This window comes from Anguilla anguilla, chromosome 7, assembly GCF_013347855.1.
Source record: "Anguilla anguilla isolate fAngAng1 chromosome 7, fAngAng1.pri, whole genome shotgun sequence".
NCBI lineage: Eukaryota > Metazoa > Chordata > Actinopteri > Anguilliformes > Anguillidae > Anguilla > Anguilla anguilla.
Genome location: NC_049207.1, coordinates 22661041 through 22685268, shown reverse-complemented (window position 1 = coordinate 22685268; position 24228 = coordinate 22661041). Strand labels below are relative to the sequence as shown.

The following is a 24228-nucleotide window of genomic DNA, read 5'->3' as shown; positions in this document are numbered from 1 at the left end:
CCTTCGTGACAGTATAAGCGCGCATAGATAATGGCTGGATGGATCCCTGAATCACGAGTGTCTTCTGTGATGGTTTCCCGTCTGGGCCTTGCGATTGGTGCGTGCTCCCAGAATGTGGCTGCGCCCGTCTCAAATCTCCTCACCTCGGGCGACTTCATTCACACACGGGAGAGAGAAAAACACCGGGCCGACTGACCTAGCCTCGCCGCGGCGCGGTCTGTTCGCCCGCCGAGGCGAAGTCCTCCCACCTTCAGGTCAGCAGTCGGCTGGCTCGCCCAAAAAAGTCACGCGTCGCAGCTACAGAACAGCCCCCCCCCCACCATTCGCTGAGAATGGAAATGATGGGCCCATTAAATATGCACTAGCAGAGCGTGCCCGCAGCACTCCCTCGATAGAAAGGCTTCCTCTCCTTACGCGCACTGGGCAGCCGCCCGGCCTGCGCTTTCACTCCCTCTCTTGGGGGGGGGGGGGGGGTTAGCGGAGAGAGCGAGCCTTAAAGCGAGCCATAATGGACGTTTTCAATTAAAATCCTTGGCCGGTTTTCCGCTGCCAGGCAACGCAGCCGACAAGGTCTATGTTTAGACGAGTGTCCTGGAGTGACAGAGGTCGGGCTCCGAATGTTCCATCCTTCGGCCCTTCGTTTTTAAAGTCTCGCGCTTTTGTCGTTAGCCGGAAACTTAGCGTTTTTGTCCGGTTGATGACAAACTGCGCCGGACGCTAAAACGTTCGGGTTTTGGAAAACACTAGGACAAAAAATGCGCAGGGGCAGAGAGGAGAAAGCTTTTGCGGGAACGATAAACGTTGCTCCAGTCCTAGGGGGGTCCCCCAGCATCTGCCAGTTTTGCGGTTTTCAATAAAATCCCTGGCTGGCTGAAGAGTCTGCGCCGCCTGTTCCCCAAATCGGCTGCTGATCGAAAGGGAACCACAAAAACCTGCAGCAACCGCTCGAGCTCGCCGGACTGGAGTTGGACATCGCTGACATACAGGAACGTAGATGCTGTTCCTTTGCAAGAAAACATTTAGGTAACCAACCATTTCTGGGTACCTTACCATAATAAAAGGTTTAGATGCTCTTGAAAAGTACAAATAAGGGCAACAAAACTGGGTTCTGGTGTCAAACGTACAGTTACAAAGAAAGACTTCAGAAGCAATCTGTTCATGTAGAGCAAACAGACTTACATTTTAACACGGGATTAATGAAGTTGATTGCAACAGACAACTGAGGTTGGTCAGCAGAACTTGGGGTCACACGTTGAAATTATTCAAGACGTTTTCTGTATCATATGACAAAGTACGTTTTCAACATTCTGTGTATCAGACAAATTTTGTGGATCAGCTTGCCAGATCACGTCGTGAAAGCCGGTGTGCAGCAGACTGGATAACGGCAAAGACAGCAGGCGAGAGAGAGGCTTACGCGGGCTAGCGCCTTCTCTCATTATAAAACACTCCTGTGTCTTTAGAGACGGGGAAGGGCAGGAACGTCCAGGCTAGCTCACGATCAGCATCCGTTTTCCCTTCGCTGAAAGAACAACAGGAGACGGAACACAAGTGATGGTCCAAAGGGTACCCATTTTTATCTTTATTTGTCTTTTTTTCTTCCTTTTTTTAATGAAATTCGTACTTTATGTCAGTATCCTGACTTTCAAAAAAAAAAAAAAAAAAAAGATTTCTGTGTAAATCCCCCGCAGGCTTTTCCTATGGATTTAGCAAGATCGACTGTCTGACCCATGTGTGTGCGCGCATGTGAGCGTTTGTGTTTGTGTATTTGTATGTGTGCATGTGTGTGTGTACGTACGTGTCTGTGAGTGTGCGTGCGTGCGTGCGTGCAAGTAGGTGTGTATGCGTCCGTCATGTTTGGTAACCAAACCCTTCTCCTCCCCCCTCCCTCCCCAGCAGTGAACACCACTGTCCTAAAGACGCAAAACAAAAACGGGGAGAAAGATACAACCTGATCAGGGACATACTGCTAGCCACAAGAACTCACGTGATCGGCCCTTTTAATTGAAAAGAGGAGAAAACAAAACAAAGAAAAAAAGGCTCTACACAGAGTATGATGCTATATCTCTTGTGTCCGACAGAACATGGTGCCTGCCCGCCCCCCCCCTCCCCACCACCCTCCCAGTTTACACTTGAAACAAACGGAAATAAAAAGCTTATCGAAGAGTTTTTTTTGTCGTTGTTGTTTTTCCCTCGCCGTGTCTCCCACACGCCCCTGTCCCGAGTGCAGGTATGACCGCCATAGTGACGATCACCAGAGTCTCTGTGAGGGTGCCCCCTGGTGGGGGTGGGACCCTAATATTTCACGCCCGGGACAAACTCCTTTGCCTCTGGGTTTAAGCTGCTTTTGCGCTGTGGAGCGATGGAGGGAAGAGAGAGGGAGAAAGAGAGTGTGAGTGAGTACCCAAGCTAAACAGCACAAATGGGCACTGTGAACGTCAAAACAGAAACAGGAGGAAGCAGGGGGAAAATATGCTAACAAAACTATCCATGAACAGCAGTAAGTTCAGAACTTGCGCATAGATTCTCTTTTTAATTCTCGACCAAGCAGATCAATAAACTTACTAAATTGGCGATCTGGGCCTAAAGTGCAGAAGCAGCGACAAGACCTGATTGGAAAGAACCTCCACATTTAATGAAAAGGACTCCAACCAAGCAGTCTGTCTCCAGAACAGGCATGGCACTACATTACATTGCATTTAATTACAGTACATTCATTTAACAGATGTTCTAATCCAGCAAGAGACCATTAGCCCATCCACACGAGTGAGAGACTGAACGGGCGGACTTACCACGATGTCATCGGTGTTGCAGTCGTTGACGGACAGCCCGTTGAGCTGCTGCTGTATCTGCCCCACCCCCGAGGGGAGGTCCCTTGCTGGAATGAACCAATCCTGATCCTCCTCGTCTAGCATCTCCTGGAAACAGCGTTCCAGGAACTCCTGCTCCAACAGCTCCTCTTCCACCTGGGAGGGAGAGAAGTAGAGAGGTCAGGCCTGAACCCAGAAGGCCGTGTGGTTCAAAATAGGAAGCTGAACGCAAACCCCTTTGCACACAGAATAATTACAGACAGCTGATGTGTGGTGAGCCTTCTGGCACAAAATGGCTGCCGTGCATCACCCAGGTGGGAGTTGCACATTGGTGGTGGTTGAGGCGAGTTGCCTCCTTATCACTGCAAAGTGGTTTGACTATGAGAAACTTGCTATATAAATACAAGTAGCTGTTATTATTACTATAAGCAACAAGGTGTTGATCAAATGGACCAAAAATTAAAAATAGAAACATTGTTCCACCCTCCCTAATTCAGAAATGACACTTATCAGAGAGTCAAGGCTTTGGCACCTCAATGCCAGAGACTGGGATCACACAGTCAGGGAAACTGACAACAGATTTAGTAGTACAGCATTGCAACAATAACTAATAAGCAAACCCACAAAGGTTTAAATCCACATTTCTATTAGTAATGACTGCATTTCTTTCGCAGAAGCTCTTACCCACCTCTTTGCTAACACAACACTGCAGAATCAATTGCAATTATAGCAGCTACAGTAAAGCCAAGGTAGTGGGGTGTGAAAATATTTCATAACTGGATAAACCCGTTTAATTTTATGAATGACAGTTTTAAAGACACCGTTATCACTAACATTTCCATTGCAGGGAGTATGAACGTTCTTAAGGGTAACTCAGATTTTTCCATCCCGACACCTGACTCTTCTGTGCCCCGTCCTGTTGATGACTTGTGCCTAGGCCCACCAGTCTACCATACAAGGGTGTGATGATAATCACACACAAACAGATTTCCTTTACCTCTATTTTAAGTCACATTTTGGCCTGAATCATAACACTTGTTGTGTAGTGACAATAACATAAAAGTAGACTTAAAAAGATAACAATACTGATTTTATCATGTGTCAGACGAAGTTGCTATCCTTGGGGAGCTAGAACTGTAATGCGACTCACATTGACCTGTAGTTCCCACTGGAAAAATGAAGTTATTCCATTCCATTTCATATTGCCTCTATTTATGCCCTAGTAATACTTTCAGACACTTCAGTCACAAAAAAAAGGCCAATTACCTGTTATCAACAACTGTGGAGAACATTAGGGCTGCATAGAAAACCGCTTACTAGCCTACTATCAAGTAAACAGGTTGCATACAACTTGTATACTCAATAGTAGGCAAGTAAGCAGTTTCAGACACAGCCAAATCGTACACAAATCCCAAACCTTCCAAAGCAACCGTATACCTCACGATGGCATTCATTCAAATTTAAATCAAGAAACGTTTGGGGGCCCTTTTCATTAATCGAACAGCAACATTTAACTCCATTGCCTCCGGATTTCTGAGAAGCAGAGGGCAAAGTCTGATGAGGTCTCGTGTTTTCATCAGCTGTGCTGGATGTAGGGCAGGAGGGGAGACGAGCTTGTTGTTTAGTGCCCCGGGCGTCTCTGAAACAGCCTGTTCATGGATGTCAGCTCTGTTTATTTCCGTAATTAATTCACTGGAATAGCATAAATGACTTTCCCCGACTGGTCCACCCGTGACTGCAAATAGTCAGCAAAAAAATATAAAATGGCAACTACACATTTATGCTGGAGATGACAGCAAGGGTGTGCACTGATCTTAACCAATCAATACTTTCATCAGACGGCTCCAACCCCCCCCTCCCCACGAAAAAAAAAAAAAACACCTCTACCCACAATCCTCTGCGTGTTAAAGGCCAAATACACCGTCAGTCAGCCTATAAGAGGACCAAACGTTCTTGCACCCGGAAGTTATAATGACTGCAGAGTAATCAGGTGGACCAGGGCCTTGGGACCCCTGCCTCTCGTTCGTGCAGCGTGTACTTTTCATTAGAAGTGAAGGGGGCGTGGCCAGAGATAACACTCTCTGACAGGTCTGTGCTAGATAAGGGAAGGTTCTCTGCTCTGACGGGGAGATAAGCCACCTGCCAAACTGCAGCTTTATGCAGCCAGTGCGAGGGTGCGCAGAACCACAATCACCATTTCCACCTGCCAATTTCTAGCAGCCAAAAAAAAAATATTTTGACTAGCTCTGACGGAATCTCGTGTGAAGCAGAGCCACGAAGTTGTGGACGCGTTCGTCGCGTGGGATGTCACCATAGAGATTTCGCCGCGCTCACGGGCCCACTCCACCTTTGACCGAATCGACTGGCCGCCGCGTTGGCGCGGTTGACCGCTGCTCGTTTTCCTGGCCGATACCCAGACCTGGGCGGTGCTAACACGGCTAACGCGGTTCAGGTTTCCCGGGTCATCGGCTTACGCAGTTGGAGATATTTACTGAAGCCTTTCAGTTGAAGGCGTCGTGCTGAAGAGCGTAAACAACAGCCCGCCCGTCTGCTCTCCCCGCGGCCCCGCCCTTCAACCGCTATAAACGCCGCTGCCCTAAGGGGAATTTCATACAGCGCGACTATGCCAGACTACCTGGCTAGCTTTCAGAAATACTTTCATGCTTTCACCCAATCGGACTTCATTCCCAAAGTGTTTCCAAAGATTAGCTGGACTGACTGAATTCATTTTGAAAAGTCACAACTGGTTAAAAATGTATACATGCTCCACAGAGAGATAGGTCTGTAACGGGCCCAAGATCCTCTGGCACCCTCAAGACATTTTTATAGTGCTGGGGGCGGGAGTGGGCAGAGCATGCAGGACTGAGTGGGACAGGGGGACCCGGGGACGCCCATACAGCCTCCCATATGGACAGTGCAGGGTCCGGTAATGAGCGCTGACGCACGATAGTTCCCATCCCAAACCGCCAAATTTGGGAGAAAAAGCAACAAAGAGCATACAAAAAAGTTCTGCGGATTCCGATCCAACTTCATTACGTAAACAGAGGCGACTATAATTTAGTTGTGCTCCCGTCATTTTTATTTCCAAAACAATGTTCTCATGAAATGAGAGCAGCAGCTGTTTTCGTTAAACGGCCAAAAACGGAAATGAAGCTTTAGAGCAGCTACTTTGTTTTTTAGCAAAGTGGCCTAACAGGTCAACAGCTTAAAACAATTTCTTTGTTTAGTGAGGACGTCCCAGTCGTCAAACAGTTTGTTTGAATTTGTATTCATTTATGCAGCACATACAGCGAGGGGCTGTATGTACTTCCTGGAAAAGGTTTACTCCATAGCAACGTGCCTGTGCTAATAGGGGGACATTCAGAGGAAGTCAGCATATGACAGACAAGCTCAGGACCCAATAGGAGAACACGACATCACGACACAATGCAGTGCCGTGCAGGGCCAGTACTACGGTCTCAACGCTAGTGTGTTCAGTGTGCCACGCTGTGTACACATGAACTGCGTGAGTGTGCGGGCGTGTGTGTGTATGCGCGATTGTGGGCACGGGAGAGCAGGTGAATGCGAAAGCACGTGTGTGAGAGAGTTTGTGTGTGTGTGTGTGTGTGTGTGTGTGTGTGTGTGAGAGAGAGAGAAAGAGAGAGAAAGCACGTGTGTGCATGCCAGTAGATGAGTGTGTGCATGTGAGCACATTATGCCCGTGCACGTGCACGTGTGTCAGTGCAGAATGCTGACCTGTCGGTTGTACTCCTCCTCGTTCTCCATCCACATATACTCTGCGAATGGATTGGGCTCGCTCTCCCCGTGCCCATTGGCCACCGGCTCCTTCCCATCCTTCCCTGGGGCGCTGCTGCCCCCCGGCGTCTTCGCAACCTCTGGACCACTCATATCCGCCGGCTCTGAGAGGGGGGGAGGGGAGAGCAGTATGTGTATGTTCAGATGGCAGGTGTGGCAGGTACTTTAGCTACAAGTTACAAAGCTTCTTCTGGACGTTCTGCAAAAAAACACATTATCCAGAACGTCTGGGGGAGAGTGGTGTTATTTTTATTCCATTCCCAAGTTGAAGATACACTTGGAAAAGTTGTGATGAGGATAAAACTTTGTGGACGTCAACGACCACACTCACAGCCTAATGCCAATACTGTAATCTAGACACACAAATACATTTGCTTGAAGGCAAGCTATAATTCTGCCTATTAATATAATCAGATAGCTAACTAGGAAATTGACTAGATATGCTAAGTGATTGAATCAAACCAGTTTATTTGTCAAATGTAGTAACAAATACAGCAAACAGGCAGTTGTTCGCTGGCAATTAAGTGCTTAATGTTAGCCTACAAGCATCCTAGCATATGAAAATTGAAAACACAGTAAAACTATATAAAAAATAAATAACTAAAGTAAGAAAAGATAAGAGATAAGAAAGGAAGTAGAAATAGAGCTTCCAACATAGGCAGATATGGCACTGAGTTAGGCCATGCAGGTTCAGTCTCCCACAATGGTGTAGCAAAAATGGGGCACAGCTCTACAGGTTGCGAAAGCCACAGGTCAAACCATGTCTATAAGCATAGCTACACTGTACCAGTGGAGAGTGCTTCGTGGACTCATTTTTTTAGGCAAACTTTGCCATAGTATTGTTATTCCACTATTCGGTAGCTAATGGCAGATAATCTTTTCCAGCACTTAATCAATGGAATACCTTCCCCCCGCCCTATGGATGTAAGGTGTAGCATTGACACACCATAAAACAAACTTAACCCTGTTATAAAGGTTCATGATCATTTTTTAAATACATCCACAGTTTGAGGTTTTCCCTATTTAAACATTATTTATGGTTGAAACAAGCCAAACTACTTTTTCGAAGGCGCTACTCCTAAAAACCATCTGTAATTTCTATAGGGATGCACTGACCCGATCCTAGTCATCGGTACCGGGCCAATATTGGCCAAAACTGCTGGATCGGATATTGTTACAGTGACTGCATTTATCCAATCTGACCCAAAGATGTGATCTGCCATAAACGTGTGATTCGACAGATGGCAACAGTTGCACGCTAGAAGAATGTGACCACCAACCAGTGTGGAGGGTTTGAAAAGTTTACTTCAGTGACTAATGAGGCCTACTAAAAACATCTCACATTGAGAATATGCATGTGCTTTTACTGCTTTGAGATTTCACTATTCTAAAGCTACTCATCTCATTCAGCAAATCAACCGGCATTTTTAAATCGGTAGGCCTACACAGTATAATGAAAATATTTCCTCCTAACGTTTACAAAATCTGTCCCATTTGAGATAGCGATCTAAAAATAACCTCCATTTCAATTCTCTCAGGAATCTTATTACATCCAAAGGCCAATGAACCCAACATGCTAGTTACTTTCTCTGGTCTTAAAACACTTTGTTTATATTCTGTTACGGGCAGCTGAGACTTAATTTGTGAAACAGTTTGAAATGCTGTTAGAAAAAAAAATGTTGGATGGCATAATTTAATCATGCTGTATGTATTCTATTTATGCAAATATAATATTCAATATTTTTTGCTATTTGATATTTTGATATGAAAAAGTCTGCATGGCCACATTCTCTTCAGATGGTAAAATGACAAAACACAGGACAAAGTTACATGAAATAATTTCAGAATTTAGGTAGCATTGCTTTGGAATAGAGCTTGTTTAATTTGTGTGAGCTCAGATAGCTAATAGCTACTGTTTGTTGCAACTTGGCCTCATTTTGATATCGATGCATTTAACGGCAGGCCTATATTTAGTTAAGTTTAATGAATTAAACAGTGCTTTGTATGTGTGAGTAATGAGCATTTTTGTACGCTGAAAAACGTGTTTCTGTACAGAGGCATGCATGCAGGCATACCACCACCACACGCAGCTGGAATGAGCACAGCCATAAACCACGCTGCACACTGCAGCCGTCACAGACGCCGACCTGCTCTAAACTCTGCAGGCCGCGCCGAGCAGCTGCTCCTCTCTGGAGAAAGTTCAGACTTGTTTCTCACGACTCCCGCAGCAGCTCTCCAAAATGGAGTCAAAAAAACGCCTCCTCTCGGATTACCACAAAAAAAAAAAAAGAAAATACTACTGTGTAAAACGTGTAAATAAGTGCAAACCGTTCCGCTACGATGCGAGGCTAGTCTAAAGTGTCACTGCAGGGGTCTGCACCAAAACAAAGGGGAAGGAAGGGGAGGGGGGGAGGTGCAGCAACCAGGGCTGAGTGTGTGTGGACTGTGAGCAGTACATGTGATGTGCGTAGCGCACGCGGTGCGCGTAGCGCGTCTCGTTAGCGCGAAGCGCGACCGACGCATTCCAGGGAGACAGACGACACTCCCCTCTCGTGCTGGGGCCTTCACTTCCAACTCCCAACGAGTTGGACCAGTCCTACGCCAGCCGCCATTAACACACTCACACACTCACACACACACAAAAAGAAGCACAGGAACATTCCCTCAAAAAATAACTTGCCTGCAGGAGGAGGAAGAAGAAGAAGAAGAAGAAAAAAAAAGCCCGCACGTCTCATTTTTCACCCTGCTCCCCTCGCTCGCTGATCCGACGCCGTTCTCCCGCTCCCTGGGAGGCTCGCGGCGAGACGGGGCCGGGAGGCGGTGGCGGCAGGGCGAAGGTTCTAAACCCGACATTTCACCGCCGTTCTCCTCATTAGCACAGAGGCGTGAGCAACGCTACGCTGCGCGAAGAACAGATGTAAGCATGAGCGTGTCCGCGGCACAAGGTCACTGGAAATTAACTGCAGGATGGGCTTCAAAACGATACACACAGCGCCAGTCGTAACTACATACTGATGCCTTGTTCATCATGGATAAATACTGTATATAGTGCATCGGTACGATATAATTATTTGTAAACAGATGTAGTTCTCGTGTAAAGGTAATTATGTAACGATCTGAAAATCTAATAATTTATAGCCTGATGCGTGTCCGATCTTAAGCTATCGGTTCCATTAGCAGGACATCATGGGTTAGCATGGTTCTGGTTCAGGAGCAGTGATGTGCTCAAGCTCAGCAGCACAATTTTAAGTGCTTCTAAGAGGCACCACAAAATAACTTCAGATGAAAGCATGATGACGCAACTAAGCAGTGAGAGGGTGAGGGCTGGTGGTGTGTGTGTGCGCATTTGTGCGCATGTCTGTGTGTGCGCGCGCGTGCCCGCACGTCTGCACATGTCTGTGTGTGTGTGCAGGGAGATAAGCACCTCTCCAGTTCCAAACAAATTACCCTCCCTCTCTCCCATTCCCAGGAGACTAATGCAGTCATTTTGTACGTTACATTTCAAACAGGCCCTCCGTGGCGATGACGTCAATCTTATGTAACATGGGAACGGGCGAATCTTACTCATCAAACCTCCCTCTCTGCTGCCGTATCTCTCCCTAGCGCACATGCACACAGACCAATAGCAGCCACTCGGGTCTGTGACGGTGGTAGCTTGAGCATTACTTGGCAGGGAAACGTGCGCAGCTCAAACGCGCGCGGCACAGACGCAGTGTGGGGCTGACCTCTGTACTCCAGGGCACCGAACCAAGCAGGCAGCTGCCTCGGCGCCAGAGAAGGTGCCCATGAAAAGCCAAGCCCACTGGCAGAGAGAAAAACAAGGGAGCAACCAGGGCAGTGCAGACCCTATGGGACCATAACACCAAGGGCGAACAACAGACAAGCAGCTATGAACTGGGGGCGGCACTGTAGCATAATGGGTAAGGAGCTGGTCTTGTAACCTAAAGGTCACAGGATCGATTCCAGAGTAGGTCACTGCCGTTGTACCCTTGAGCAATGTACCTGCATTGCTTCAGTATATACTGAGGCAGCTATGGAGAGGCAACTACAAAGAGGTCCACAATTCAACAAACCTCACAACCACGAATGGTTTGCTGAAAAATACTGTAAAAAATGACAGGTGCTTTTAGTGGCAGTTCTGACAGTGGGTAGGAGACTATTCACACACAGACACAGACACACACTCAGCTCTCTGTGTTGTGCAACCATTCTGACAGGCCCTTTTCAAAGTCCAGCACAGCTGGCTGCACATTGTACCTGCAAGTGAGCAAGCCTGTGTGTGTGTGTTGCTCTGAAAATCTACACGCTCACAAGCATGTCAGCAGCAGACCCATCATGAACCATCAAAATAAGCCGGGTTTCCACCGCAGGCACTTTCCCCAGGAACTAGGAACCTTTTGAGGAACTCAGTGCGTTTCCACTGCAGGAACCAGGGTCTAAATTTATTTTACCCCCCCAAAAAGTCCCCGCTCGGGGGGGGGGGGGGGGGGGGGTACTTTCGAAAAGTACAGGAACTTAAGGGGTGGGGCGCAAGCGCTGAACGTTTCTGATTGGTCGGGTACTCGCAGCATTTTATTTCAATCGCCATTTTTAAACCAATTTATTATTTTCAAAATAATAACTTGAATTCAAACATTATGTTATGTGGCGCAGTAGCCTACTTTTGGTTATAGCCTGCCAACATCTACAGATGAGAAATTAAGGTTGAGGATTATTTTGTGTGCTGTTCGGTTCTTTTCTTGCTTTAGCATTAAGTCTGTTTTATAAAATATTAAGCATTGGTGCTGGGACAGCATATTACGTACCAAAACATTCAAACAATTTAATTCGGTTGCTGAACATTTTCATCCGGATTTTCTTTGTTAGCCCGTTATAATTGACTCAAAACGCTTGACACAGTTATGTGAGGTATGCGGTAGTTCTGCGTAATTTACATTGGGGATACAGTACTGGAAAAAATCACCTTCCACACTTTTTGTCAGGGTAAAATAACAGGTTAATTCTAGTAATCGTCTCTTTTGCTTTGTCAAACTGCCATAATTTTACTCTGCGATTCTTCAATTCCACAAAAAGACCAGGAAGACTAGACATATGGACTCTAATTTATGGTGCATGGTTCGCATCTGGAGGGCACACTTCAAGTATTTAGCTGCTCCGCTAGCAGTAACTTTAAAAGATGAAAGCATTGCAAACGGTGGCTGTACCACTGCAATAATAATTTAAATTTTTACGCAAGTCTGAGTTTTCATTCTATTTATTCTTGTCATTTTGCAATTATATGGAAATGACGATGAGAGTCGAATTAATAAATTCAACAGCCAATTGTTTACAACGTGTGCATGTTTTCTGCTATAAATGTTGTTACCAGTTATTTGTGGAATGTGAATGCATTCTGTCACCTCGGATGTCAAGACATGAAAGTGAAAGTTCGCATAAAAACATAATGAATGTGTTTGAGAGGATAGGCTATATAAAACAGTTAGCCTACAATCTGTATATGCGTCTGTTATATCCGGTCTGTTGCATAACAACGGTCCAAGTTGAACTACCAACGAGAGTTTTGCTTGACAACGGCAAAATAATATGCCCAAACGGCCACGGAAGAATATTTCAATTTCAGGTGATTGTCGATAAAAATCAATAAATACTAAAGTAACCATAGGCTAGTCATTATTGGTAACCCGTTATAGATGTGGAATAAACCCCCCCGGGCTGTCCCGTTATTGGAAAATAATGTACTTCGGTGGCAGTATGAAGTTACAGAAGAAATCATAGGACAGATGGACCGACGACGACGTCGCTTTTTCATACGTCAGCGGACTAATTTGCCTAATCGTCATGGTACTTCAGACCGCGGTGGAAATGCAGACAACAATGGGCTGAAGGAGCCTTTTAGTTCCTTGAAAAGTAGTTCCTGGGACTAAAAGTTCCGGGTACGTCGGGTGGAAACGCGGCTATAGGAACCAAGCACAGAAACACACACACACACAGACACAAACAGATATAGACACAAACACAAAGAGCGACAGACTTGCAGGCAGGCATGCAGGCACTCATACACATACACACACACACACTCTGAACCATGCTTCCTGCCTCGTTCTCAAGCTCCTTCATCCCTCCTCATGTGCAACATGAAACCGCCAACATTCAGCGTATGGAGCGCCCTAAAACAAACTAAAAGGGTCTCACAAAATGGAGAGGGACAATGCAAAAAGGTGCATTTACTTTTACACAAAATATTCCTTACATATGACACGCGTCCCTTACAACTACAGAAAAATACGTTTTAAGGAACATTTCTCCCACAAATTGCAGTTTATTTTCAAGCATTGCCGTGCATTTTTGTAACAGCTAAAGTAGATTACACACGTCAAGCGCACTCCGCTTAGCCCCACCTGGGTTCCTTCAACAGGAAACGTCAGTGATTGGCTGGATATGCTAGACAGGGCCCATCTGATTGGACAAAACACAGGTTGCTTAAGTTTCCAACTTGAGGACATGCCAGTAATAACCTCCTTGAAGAAGAGAGGAGAGGAGAGGAGGGGGGAAAAAACCCCACCGCTTGAATGCCTGGATGTTCTCAATTCACTGATGAAGCACCGGAAATGACTAAACACTGGCAGGAAAGCACAAACCCTCACAGATTTAATATCTGGACACTTCACCAGACTGTAATCTGCGCCAACAGTCTACACAGCAATAGTAATGACACAACACAACACAGCATTCCAACAAGCTAGCAATTTTCAACTTACCGCTGTCATTTAACCACTATTAAATGAGTCCAATTCGGCCACAGAAAGAAGCGGGGAACGTCAAGTTCGCCTAAGAAAAATACTTGCTAAAGTTCTAGCCACATTACAGTCCAACAACCGCTCTCTCAGCCTGGACTCTGTTTACGTGAGTTAGCGCGCTAGGCAGGCTCACGCTCAAGTACCGCTCTGCGTGTCTGTGTGTGTGTGTGTGTGTGTGTGTGTGTGTGTGTGTCATAGGTGATGCAGCAGCATCCTGTCACTGACAAGAAAGCCGTCAGACATTCACTTCAGCAGTTAACATGAGGTCAAGGCATTGTGCAATCGGCACCGCTCAAATGTTCCCACGATCAAATACGTGGTGACGCTGCCGATCAACCTTTATGTAATTTAAGCTTACTAATTGTGCGGTTCTGGGACCAAGTGTACTGAGCATTTCTAATGGCTGGAGGAACTCCAATAGCTACCAATGGAGCTAAATCCTCAAGACACATCATTCAATTCTTTTATTTTTATTTATTTATTTATTTTTAAGAGATTTCCTTCCCCTAGAATTTAAATGTTATTTATTGATCAAAACCATTTTTTTTTAAGTTACATGTAGACACAATGGCTGAAACACAAAACCAAAAAACGTCAAAACAAAACTGAAAAGCACCATTTTGCATTTGTTTATTTTTAAATCCGTGCTTTCAGATTTATTGGGCGAATACACGAGCGTGCATTAATAAAAGGAGCACACACAATGTTTACAAACATGAGCCTATGCAAGCAGAGGGCTGTTGCAGTGAGCTACGGCGTTATCGGAGGAAAGCCAGCGTTAATCTTCAGCGCCAACAAAAACAACAAATACCGACAGTCATCGACGCCGAAAGCGGTTGGCTTCTCCGTGTTTACTCTCCTCCAGTTTGGAGGCTGTATCAACAGTATCTAAATTCTTACAGAGCGGAGAGTCCTGAGCTGGTAGATTTGAGATTAGCCCAGGCCCTCTGAAATATGTTCCACATACAACAAAGCTGAGAGCGCTGTCCTTCACTAATAACCCTGGCCATAATCACTTACATCCATAACAATGTCACGTGTGCCCTCCTTTACAACACTACAGTTTAACAAACCTTTGTTTAAGAAAACCTTGAGAAACCGTATCAACCACAATGAGTCTGGGCCAAAAAACTAAACTCAATAAAAATCAAAAGCTGAAGATCCCCTGTGTAACTGTCCAGCGTCAATGCTACACGGCATCTCGGAATGCCCGTTTACCGTTCCTCTCCGAACAGATAAATACAAACACAAATTTTCTACACCAGTACACATTGCGTTTCTATAACCGTCTAGGCAGAAAACATGTTTTGGACAGATAGTGAGGAATATATTAAGCCTTTTGTTTCCGCATCACTGAAAACGGTTTCAGGCTCCGCCCCCTCTCCGCTCATACTCTCACTGCCACAGTCCGTAAGAGAACGGACTGTGCGGCACGCCGAGGAGACGTTGCCAGGCCAGTCCGAGCACCCATTAGCGCCTGTCAGTCAAAAGCCCAGACAACACAGTGCTGTCGCGGCTACGCACTTTCAACCAAGAATGCATGCACGCACGCACACGCACTGTGTCACTTTCCCTTTAATTTCCCTCGAACACCAGGGAAGAGCTCATTCTCATTAGCGAGCCACTGACCGACCACTATCAGCCGCAGCTAATAATTAACCAGTGTTCCCTGAGCAGGGTGACCCTAAACGGGCAGCCATGGGCCTGGAAAAACGGCTCAGCTCCAAACCCTGACCGTCCGCAATCTAAACACCCTTAGTTACATATTCTTACCACGACGGGGGGTGGTTTCACATACCAACAGCCAATGATTAGGAGACAGGTGAACACCTGCAATTACCGCGGCATTCTGGGAGTGGGAGATTCACCTGTCCGGTGAAAGGAGGCCGCGAGGCCTTGGGGGAGGGGGTGAGACAGACGGACGTTTCACAGCCCGGCGGGAGGAGCGAGCTGCGCCTCCGGGCGACATTCCGGATCCCGCTAGGGAGGGCGAGGACCGCGAGTCTGGAAGGAGGCGAGCGGAAAGCCTAGGTCTGATAAACATCTCTCGTTTCAGCTCCCCTTTCACTGGACCGCTTACGGCCGAGGAGACACGCCAAAGCGCCTCCAAAGTCTACCTCCTGCCCCCCCCGCTCCCTCCCTTCCTCCCCAAAATAAAAAAGGCCAAAATATGTGGATTTATCACCGCCTCTCGCAGTGAAGAAACGCTCATCTCCAATTAAAAACAACGCAGGCCAACGCAAATGCTTCCCCCATGCTCCATTAGGTTATCTTGGGGCCTTGTGAACCATGAAGATGACCATCAAGGGTCAAATCACAATATGTGAATGGTGGTCATTTTTCTGGAGTCTACATATTCAAACAGTCCGTAAACATCGAAAGAGAATGTTTTACTGTAGCCAACGTTTGAAGGGGGAAGGGCAGCAAATGTATCAAAGACATACAATTCTCTATGTGACACTAGGCAAGCAACTGCAGCCTTAGAAATATGTATGTGCGTGTGTGGGGGGGTGGGGATGGGGTGAATGTACATTTTTATTAACGTAATATTTTTATATTCTTTGACCCCCACAAATAACAAAAAACACTGAATAGCATAACCCATAATGTAGGGCCTGAATGCAAAGGAATACAACTGTTCTCAGGCAGACACAGGAAGAAGCGCCTGCTTAGAGAGCACGAAACACTGTAGCGAGTAATACAGCACTTGCTCCTTATGTAAGCAAGAAGGTAATACCATGGCTAAATACATTTGAATAGTAGCAGGATTTTAATGCATTGGGTTCGACCTTGTAAATTTAACGTTTGTTCTAGTTTAGCTGGCTAACGTTACGCTATTAAAACAGAAATGTTTGTATGTCTGTAACGTTACCGTCCACTCGTAATGCAATCTCCATGGGGGTACCTAAAATTATCTATTGCAATAGAGTATCTCTTGATGTAAATAAAAATACAACTGTTGCAGTACAACAAGTAATCTTAACTCGTATGAATCCAACGATTTATTAGCAAGAACCGCCGAGCTGGAACGCGTTGCGTAATGCCTGTGCGCTCTCCATGCTTCAGATCGCGCTAATCTGGTTTGTGCAGTTCTGTTGCTATACGGCTAGTCAGCTAATCTATATAGGGCAGTCTTGAGAAATGAATACGTCGACTCATGGCCATCCATAAAGTCAGTAAAGATCTGGTCGTTGCGAGCATTTGAGGCAACGAAGGCCAGCTGCTGCATCCTTGACACAGCGTGTAGCACATAACGTCAGGGCAGCTAGCTAGCAAAACAGCAAGAAAGGTGAGGTTAACTACCATTAGTAGTGGTGCATCAGAAATGGCACAGCACCGATAGTCAGCTACAGTCTTACTGGGCACAACTCAAGAGGCAATATATAACGCAGACCCATATTTTGTCGAGCTGCTTAATTATCTCAACGCTAATATGTCCTCTGCGTTGCAGCATTTCCCTGTAGCTTTATGGCCCACGTGGTTCACTCGCATCAAGCGCTACGCACCATTAGCTATCTCAGCTAAATTTGTTCCCTTACATAAAGCCAACTGGTGGGATTAAATAGACAGTTTGTTTGTCAGCATATGTAATCCAACGGGAAATGTTCTGCAAGCCCAAACTGGAAGCTAAGGCCCTAACATTAACAGTGTAGCTAGGAAGCTGCTGTCATTGCACTACATATACAACTGTACAGCTAAAGTTAGCCACCTAACAATAGCTATGTTGACTATAACGGTACATTTAGAAAGTAAGCAGTAAACAATCCAAATGTTGCTCAACAAAAACACTGTAGCAAGTTCTGGCCAGCGGACGACCGTCCTCAATCCGCAGAATGTCCAAATAAACACGATAAATAATTGTTTCCTCTATCAGTTCTACCAGTTAGCCATATCAAAAATAACCTAGTTCAAATAATTGAACGAAATTATTCAGATATTCAAACTATATCGCGTAATAGATGCACGTAGATGCAATTTGTTAAACAAACCTAAGGCGGAGGTGGTCAGAAGACATTTTAGAATCCAGTACAAAGGCAAGGCTAACAGGACGTGGTCAAATGGTATAACGTTAATTTGCTCTTCGTGTTTTTACAGGCTTGCGTTAGCTAACTAGTCTTAGCTTGCTGGTATCTCGGCCTGGCTTAAAGATGTACCTAGCCATCTTCGCTGGGTAGCTTTCCGTAAGCAACAAGCAAACCGAATACAAATAATCAATTATGTACTGAAACAGCTACTTTGCCGGTTGATTTCGACGAAGTGGCACGCTAGCCATCGCCAAAACGCGGTCGCCTACGTTCGCTTTCCATTATACAACAAAGGGTAAATTCGATTGACTGAGACGGGCATGGAAATCGCTGGTGCGGGACATGGTCCACGGAAATCGGGTCAAGATTATATGGATGCAACATTAAAACGTTTATGCAATACAGCTGGCGTGACGACAATTTTCACTTTTCCTACCTGGCATTGTGCTTTTCCCCCCGAATTGCTATTTTAGATCCACAAGGACTCAGCGCAGTTATGCGCACGATGCGTAGCTACTAGATTTGCGTTGGCTAACGTTAGCACATAAACCACGAACAAGGCGGTCATGTGGCCACGGCGCCTTAGCTTAAACAAACACCCACATCCCCTCCTCCTCCCCAGACTCGCTCTGAAACACACATGCGTGGCTCCCAACCTAGCGGATTCAGTAAGCTAGTTAGCTACATGTATAAATAGCCAGTCTTACTGCTAAATAACGTTACCTAGACAATTTAACACAACAAATATAGTTAACAGCTACCAAAAAAGCACATTTCAACAACTACTAGTCTAAACCAGCGAGCAGCTAGTTTGCAAACTAACGCTAAGTTGTCTTGCTAAACAGTCAGTACCAGGGAGAGTATGTCTTGCCAGATTGCTGTCAACCTAACGGTAGTTCACGAAGAAAACAACAAGCTCCCATCCAGTTAGTTACCAAGCTGGGTAGCATACAATAAATACCATTATAAAAGAACACTACGGTTGTACCGTACCAACCTACGTGCCTTAGGCAACGAACGCTGTGCAGTGACGGGTTCTTTAGGTCTCCACGAAATGTTGGCTAACACAGCTGCCAAGTATTAAACCACCACGCTAGTGCTAGCGCAAAATACGTCCATTATTCCCCATGAAATTACTATCCAGTGTCAGCAAGCCAAATAACTTGGCCTGTAAACTGACCATCCTTGAGATAAACTACCAATAAAGACACATCCATCCTCACCCCGTTCAAACGACAGAAGAAGGATCCAAACCGCCAAGAAACCTCAAAACTGTTGTGTAAACAGCAGCCCCTGCTGCAAAAAGTGCGTTTCTCCGCCGTCTGCGATTACGAAAAATATAAAAAAAATAATAAATAAAAATTGAATACAGGCACTGCAACAATTTAGGCTTCACAACTACACGCCTTTGTCCGTATCTTCGCCTGTTACTGGTCCAACGCGGTGTCTATCACCAGATAGCACACAATGACAATCGTGGTAGATGTCACGTGATCACAGATGCACAAGTCGCACGACAACCATTGGAAGTTTAACTTATCAGTCATTTTTTACATCACTTAATATTGAGTCCTACATTCGTAAATGCACCCCTTCATTCACAGCTTGATGGAAGCAAGGGGATTGTTTTTCTGTGTCTGGTCCCTTTAAACCGACATTTACACAATTTGATCCTGGAGTGATCCTTCGTTCGTTTTCTTGTTTGCGAGTAGTCTGTGTGAAAATTGTTAAATTGTTGCTAATGGAACATAGTTTGCTGCCTATGTAATTAATTAGCATGTTTGGAAATGACGTCGTAACAACACGTTATTTTAATAGGCTAAGTTAACTATTCGCCAGCGATGCGTATGGTGATAGTTTTAGATATGCGTTTGCACCACAAACCCACACGCGGTGCAAAGCTATTTTTGTCCGCCTTTGCGTCATTTGTGCAGGTGCTCCCCCGCATCTGTTTCAAAGGGTTCAGTGTCCTGTAAGTTCCTAATTTTGGCAAGGTAGGCTACATTTACCGGTAATTATCTGTCTAGAAGACTGTAACGACACTGATAACATTACGGTAGTTAGCTAGCTTGCATGTTATTGTTCAGCATGAATATAATGGTGTTTTTTCATTGCTGGGGGAAACAAAGTTTATGAAATGTGAGCATGTTTAGGTAAACGTTGCAATTATTCATAAATATGCCGTCCGCAGTGTTATTTGTTTGTGCAGTAATTTATATGTGGAAACTTTTCGCGTTTTCGCTCATCCCCTTGTGAATACTAATGCTGTAAGACTGGAGGCTATAATGGGGGATGTGTTCAGACTACTGTCGCACAGTGACTGAAATGTAAAATAAACATGAACGGTGAAACAAAAAGTTATAAATGCAGGTTGGCATGCATTTACTTATGTTGGTGCCATCCATCTACCTGAAGTTTAAAAATCGCGATCAAACGGATTATCCACCTGGATAGCTACTGCTCAAATCTCTCGTAGGCTAGTTCAGTGGCCTCATTTCTTGTCAGCCAGGATGTGAAACATGCCAGTTTTAGCTAATCGGAGCACCTGGGTAATTTTCCACTTAACACTTCTGGTGGGTGATAGCCTCACTCGAGTGTCATTCAATGAAGGCAGTAGAGCCAAATCTTTTTTTTTTCCAAATGAAAAATAAAGTGCGTGTAAAGGTAAGGTGTAATTTGTTGATGTGCAGAGATCATATAGTAGTTTTTTTTTTTTTTTTACATTTCAAAGCTTCATTTCTTATCTGCTATCAATATACTCAATGATTACCTATTTTTTAATTCACAGAATGAATAAATGAGTTGATAATTCACACTTCTCGTTATGCGCACACGGGCGCACTCACACACACACACAAAATACCTTGTTATGTTTTCTGCCTCTATTTGCCTGTGGATCAAAATTATGTGTCAGGCTGGATTTACACCTGTACACCCAAATTAAATTAGTTTATTGTGTTATGAATAATGTTCCTAGCATGGGGTGGAATGGAAACAGGTTTTATAACTTGCCCCAGTGGTATATTAATGATTGCGATTCAAGGCTGCATTGCTGCCTCTGCCCAGCAGGAGGCACTGTTGTCTCCTCCTTGAGCTCCACAAGCTAATTCTTCCAGCTCCATTGTACAGAGGGATTTATTTATTTATTTAAAGCATACTGCATCCCCAGAGAATGTAGTCCAGTACTAGTGACTCTCTGTCCCTATTCTTTTCCTAATAGCCACCCCTCCCATGCACACACACACACACACACACACACACACACACACTCCTACAAATCTCTTACCAGGTGTATTGTCCCTGGAGCCGAATGAGGCCTTTAAATCACAGTTGATGACAGCGCCCCACTGGCCGCACTCCACAGGGGGTCAACACGTAATCAGGAAAAGCCAACGCCCCCACACGGGCACACAGACATGCAAGCACACGCACACAGAAGACACACTCAAGCATACACAGGCACGCACACACACATGCAGTTACATGCAGACAAACTTATATTCACACAAACGGACACACACACGCCCATGTACAGCGCAGCCCATGCTCTAATGTGGAAATGTGCTTCCTTTCAATCAATCAATCTTTATTTATATAGCACTTTTCATACAGTAGATGTAGCCCAATGTGCTACACACGACTGAAAGACAATAAGCAAAGGCACAAAAAAGCAATACAACAAATAAAATAATAAAAGAATAAAACAACAATAGATGAATAAAACAACAAATGACGAGGCACCTTAAGCAAAAAGCCAGTAGAACAACAATAGATGAATAAAAGGACTCTTCTGTAGCTGCCCACGTGGGGCCGTTATTCACGCTGTTATTACTGACGGTGCGAGGGCCAGACGCGGGGTCAAACGAGTGTGCGTGCGCCGCGCGTGACCACGCGAGCGGTCTGTACTTCTGTCTGTCTGCAAGCTGCGAGAGAGAAGGTGGGTGTTTCCACCGTTTGCGAGCGTGCGGCCAAGACGTTCAAGCTGTCAATTCGTAACGCGAGTTCAAGCTTTTCCTCCTAGCGTTGCCGGTACTGCCGCCTTCACAGATTCCATTAGTTAATTTATCTCTTGCTGATGTTCGACTCTTCTCGAAATGAATCTGATAGCATTTGCAGTCAAAACACTATAAAACACTCTGAAATAACGGTGATAATCTGCGTTTCCTCTTTAACATAGTCCTGGAGAAGTGCCAAAGACTATACTACTTCTCTCGGCACGCACCGTATTCTGTCCAAAAGTAGCTGGGGGTTGCCTAGCCACCGCCCTCTCTGTGACCGATCGTGAGTCACTCCCAGAATTAATTTCTCTCTCGCCATCTCATGGAGATGGAATGTCAAGCCCACAACTCATCTGTCCAGACAAAGGTGACCTAAGTGCAGCGCCCCACGCTGCCGGGAGCGTGCTCAGTAGAGTGGAGGGAGGGGAGGGGAGGGGGGAAGGGGATGTCTGGGCAGGGCTCATTGTGAGCTGGAAGGGCAGGGAGCCTGTTCCTGCTCCACAGCGGAGACCAGGAAGACAGGAAAGGAGGGAGCGGAAGGCAAATACAAACGCACGTATGTACACGCATGCACCCCACATACACGCACGCATGTACACGCATGCACCCCACATACATGCACGCATGTACACGCATGCACCCCACATACATGCACGCATGTACACGCATGCACCCCACACACACGCACGCATGTACACGCATGCACCCCACATACACCCCATATATACGCACGTATACACCCCACATACACGCACGCATACACGCATACACCCCACATACATACCGGCATGTACACGCATGCACCCCACATACACGCACGTATGTACACATACACACACATATACATTCACGTATGCACCCCACATACACGCACGTATACACACATACACCCCACATACATGCATGTGTACACGCATGCACCCCACATATAAACGCACGTATATACACACACTCCACATACAAATGCATGTATACACACATACACCTCACATTCAAACACATGTACTGTATATAAATGCATGTACTCAACAAATATGCATGTGAACAGCTACATACTCCCCACACAAGAAGACATGCACACAAGCATGTGCCCCATGCACATGTATACACACACACATGCAAACACACAAATACAGTTAATACCTCCTACTCACACTTACACACACATAGCTGAACCTTCCCACATAAACACAAGCACACACATCCATTACACCACATATACACAAACATATGCTCACACACATACTGAAACCGACATATGTATACCCGCCCCTGTACATACATAATCACAAGCACATGAATATACACTGTATGACCAAAAGTATCTGGACATCCATTGATCTGGGGCTGTTTTTCATGGTTTGGGCTACGCCCCTTAGTTCCAGTGAAGGCAAATCTTAATGCTACAGCATACAATCACATTCTAGACAATTCTGCACACAGCAAGGTTCATATTGTTTTGTGAAGAACGATGTGGAAGACCTTGACTGGCCTGCACAGAGAGAGCCCTGACCTTAAACCCATCCAACACCTTTGGGATCAGTTGGAAAGCCAACTGCAAGCCAGGTCTAATTGCCCAATCGGTGCCCAACCTCACTAATGCTCTTCTGACTGAATGGAAGCAAGTCCTTGCAGCAGTACTTCAACATCTAGTATAAAGCCTTCCCAGAAGAGTGGAGGTTGTTATAGCAGCAAAGGATGGACCAACTCCATATTAATGCCCATAATTTTAGATGAGATGCTGGATGTCTAGGGTCCACATACTTTTGGCCATACAGTGTAGAATAGTATGTGCACACATACATACAAAAGGAACACACTCAAAACCACTGAGCAAGCTGAGTAATAGATGTGTAAGCAAGGGCAGATGTTGGGAGGTGGGAGTGCACTTAATGGTGCTCACTGGAGTATTTATCAGGTAAGATATCATCAGCTAAAGAGCTTGTGAATGTAAACACTAGACAGCACCTCCACTGGGCCTCGCCAGGCCCTTGGAGAGGCGGATAGATGGCTGCTGTTTGTTTTCAGTCCGAAGCCATCTTATCTGCGCAGCCACCATTTTGAGACTGCACAGCTGGTGCAGCCATACTGCAGGTATCTGATCAACTCGATCACTGTTGCGCATCAAGACTTCACTTCACTGCCATTTAGCAGATGTTTTACACAGAGTGACACTCAATGCAAACAACAGGGGGTCAACGTGCAGAACATAACCAGCACAATGCATGCTGGGGCACAACATGTAATAGCAGCGCCTGTCCTTTTCCTCTTCCCTACGGTTGAACACCGTGAACAGTGAACATATTAAGTCACATTTTAGGCATTTAGCAGACACATTCAGAGCACTTACATTCTCTACATGTGAACAGCTGGGTATTTAATGAAGCAATTCAAGTTTAGGTAACTTGCTCGAGGGCACAACAGCAGTGCCCCACCTGGGAATCCAAGCTGCAACCTTGGAGTTGCAGGTCCCGTTCCCTGACTGTTTTGCTACGCCGCTGCAGTCCATGTGCAATACTGCCAGCTGAATCCCTCTCTCCCTGGGCAATGCGATGGGCAATCATGCAGCCGAAGGCGGCACCGTGGCAGTCCGCATTCACTGACACCGCGGGACGCTACCATACGCTGGAACTGCGTTCGCTGGATGAGTCACCCAGCAGTCTCTGGTGCACGCTTCTGAAAGGTGCCATTTTCATTCTGTCCTCACAGAGTCTACCCTTCTGGGTAAAATTACCCTGAGCAGCAAGTAAACATCCATTTTGGGACACCGGTCCTTCCACAGTGTAGGAAATCTCTCCTCAAAGCG

The 24228-nt window shown here is 45.7% G+C and overlaps 1 protein-coding gene across 4 annotated transcripts; it reads right to left on the bottom strand.

Moving 5' to 3' along the window:
• Positions 1 to 1543: 1543 nt before the first annotated feature.
• Positions 1544 to 18805, bottom strand: paip2b (poly(A) binding protein interacting protein 2B). Of its 4 annotated transcripts, none has more exons than XM_035426546.1 (4): positions 18648 to 18805; positions 6543 to 6706; positions 2790 to 2963; positions 1544 to 2349 (listed from the first exon to the last, which is right to left on the bottom strand). In XM_035426546.1, the coding sequence occupies exons 2-4, from the start codon at positions 6693 to 6695 to the stop codon at positions 2293 to 2295; spliced, it is 384 nt and encodes a 127-aa protein (XP_035282437.1). In that variant the 5' UTR covers positions 6696 to 6706; positions 18648 to 18805; the 3' UTR covers positions 1544 to 2292. The 4 variants fall into 4 exon arrangements, with proteins under 4 accessions (XP_035282437.1, XP_035282438.1, XP_035282439.1 ...); XM_035426547.1 differs by lacking the exon at positions 18648 to 18805 and adding an exon at positions 18422 to 18567; XM_035426548.1 differs by lacking the exon at positions 18648 to 18805 and adding an exon at positions 18430 to 18565.
• Positions 18806 to 24228: the final 5423 nt, after the last annotated feature.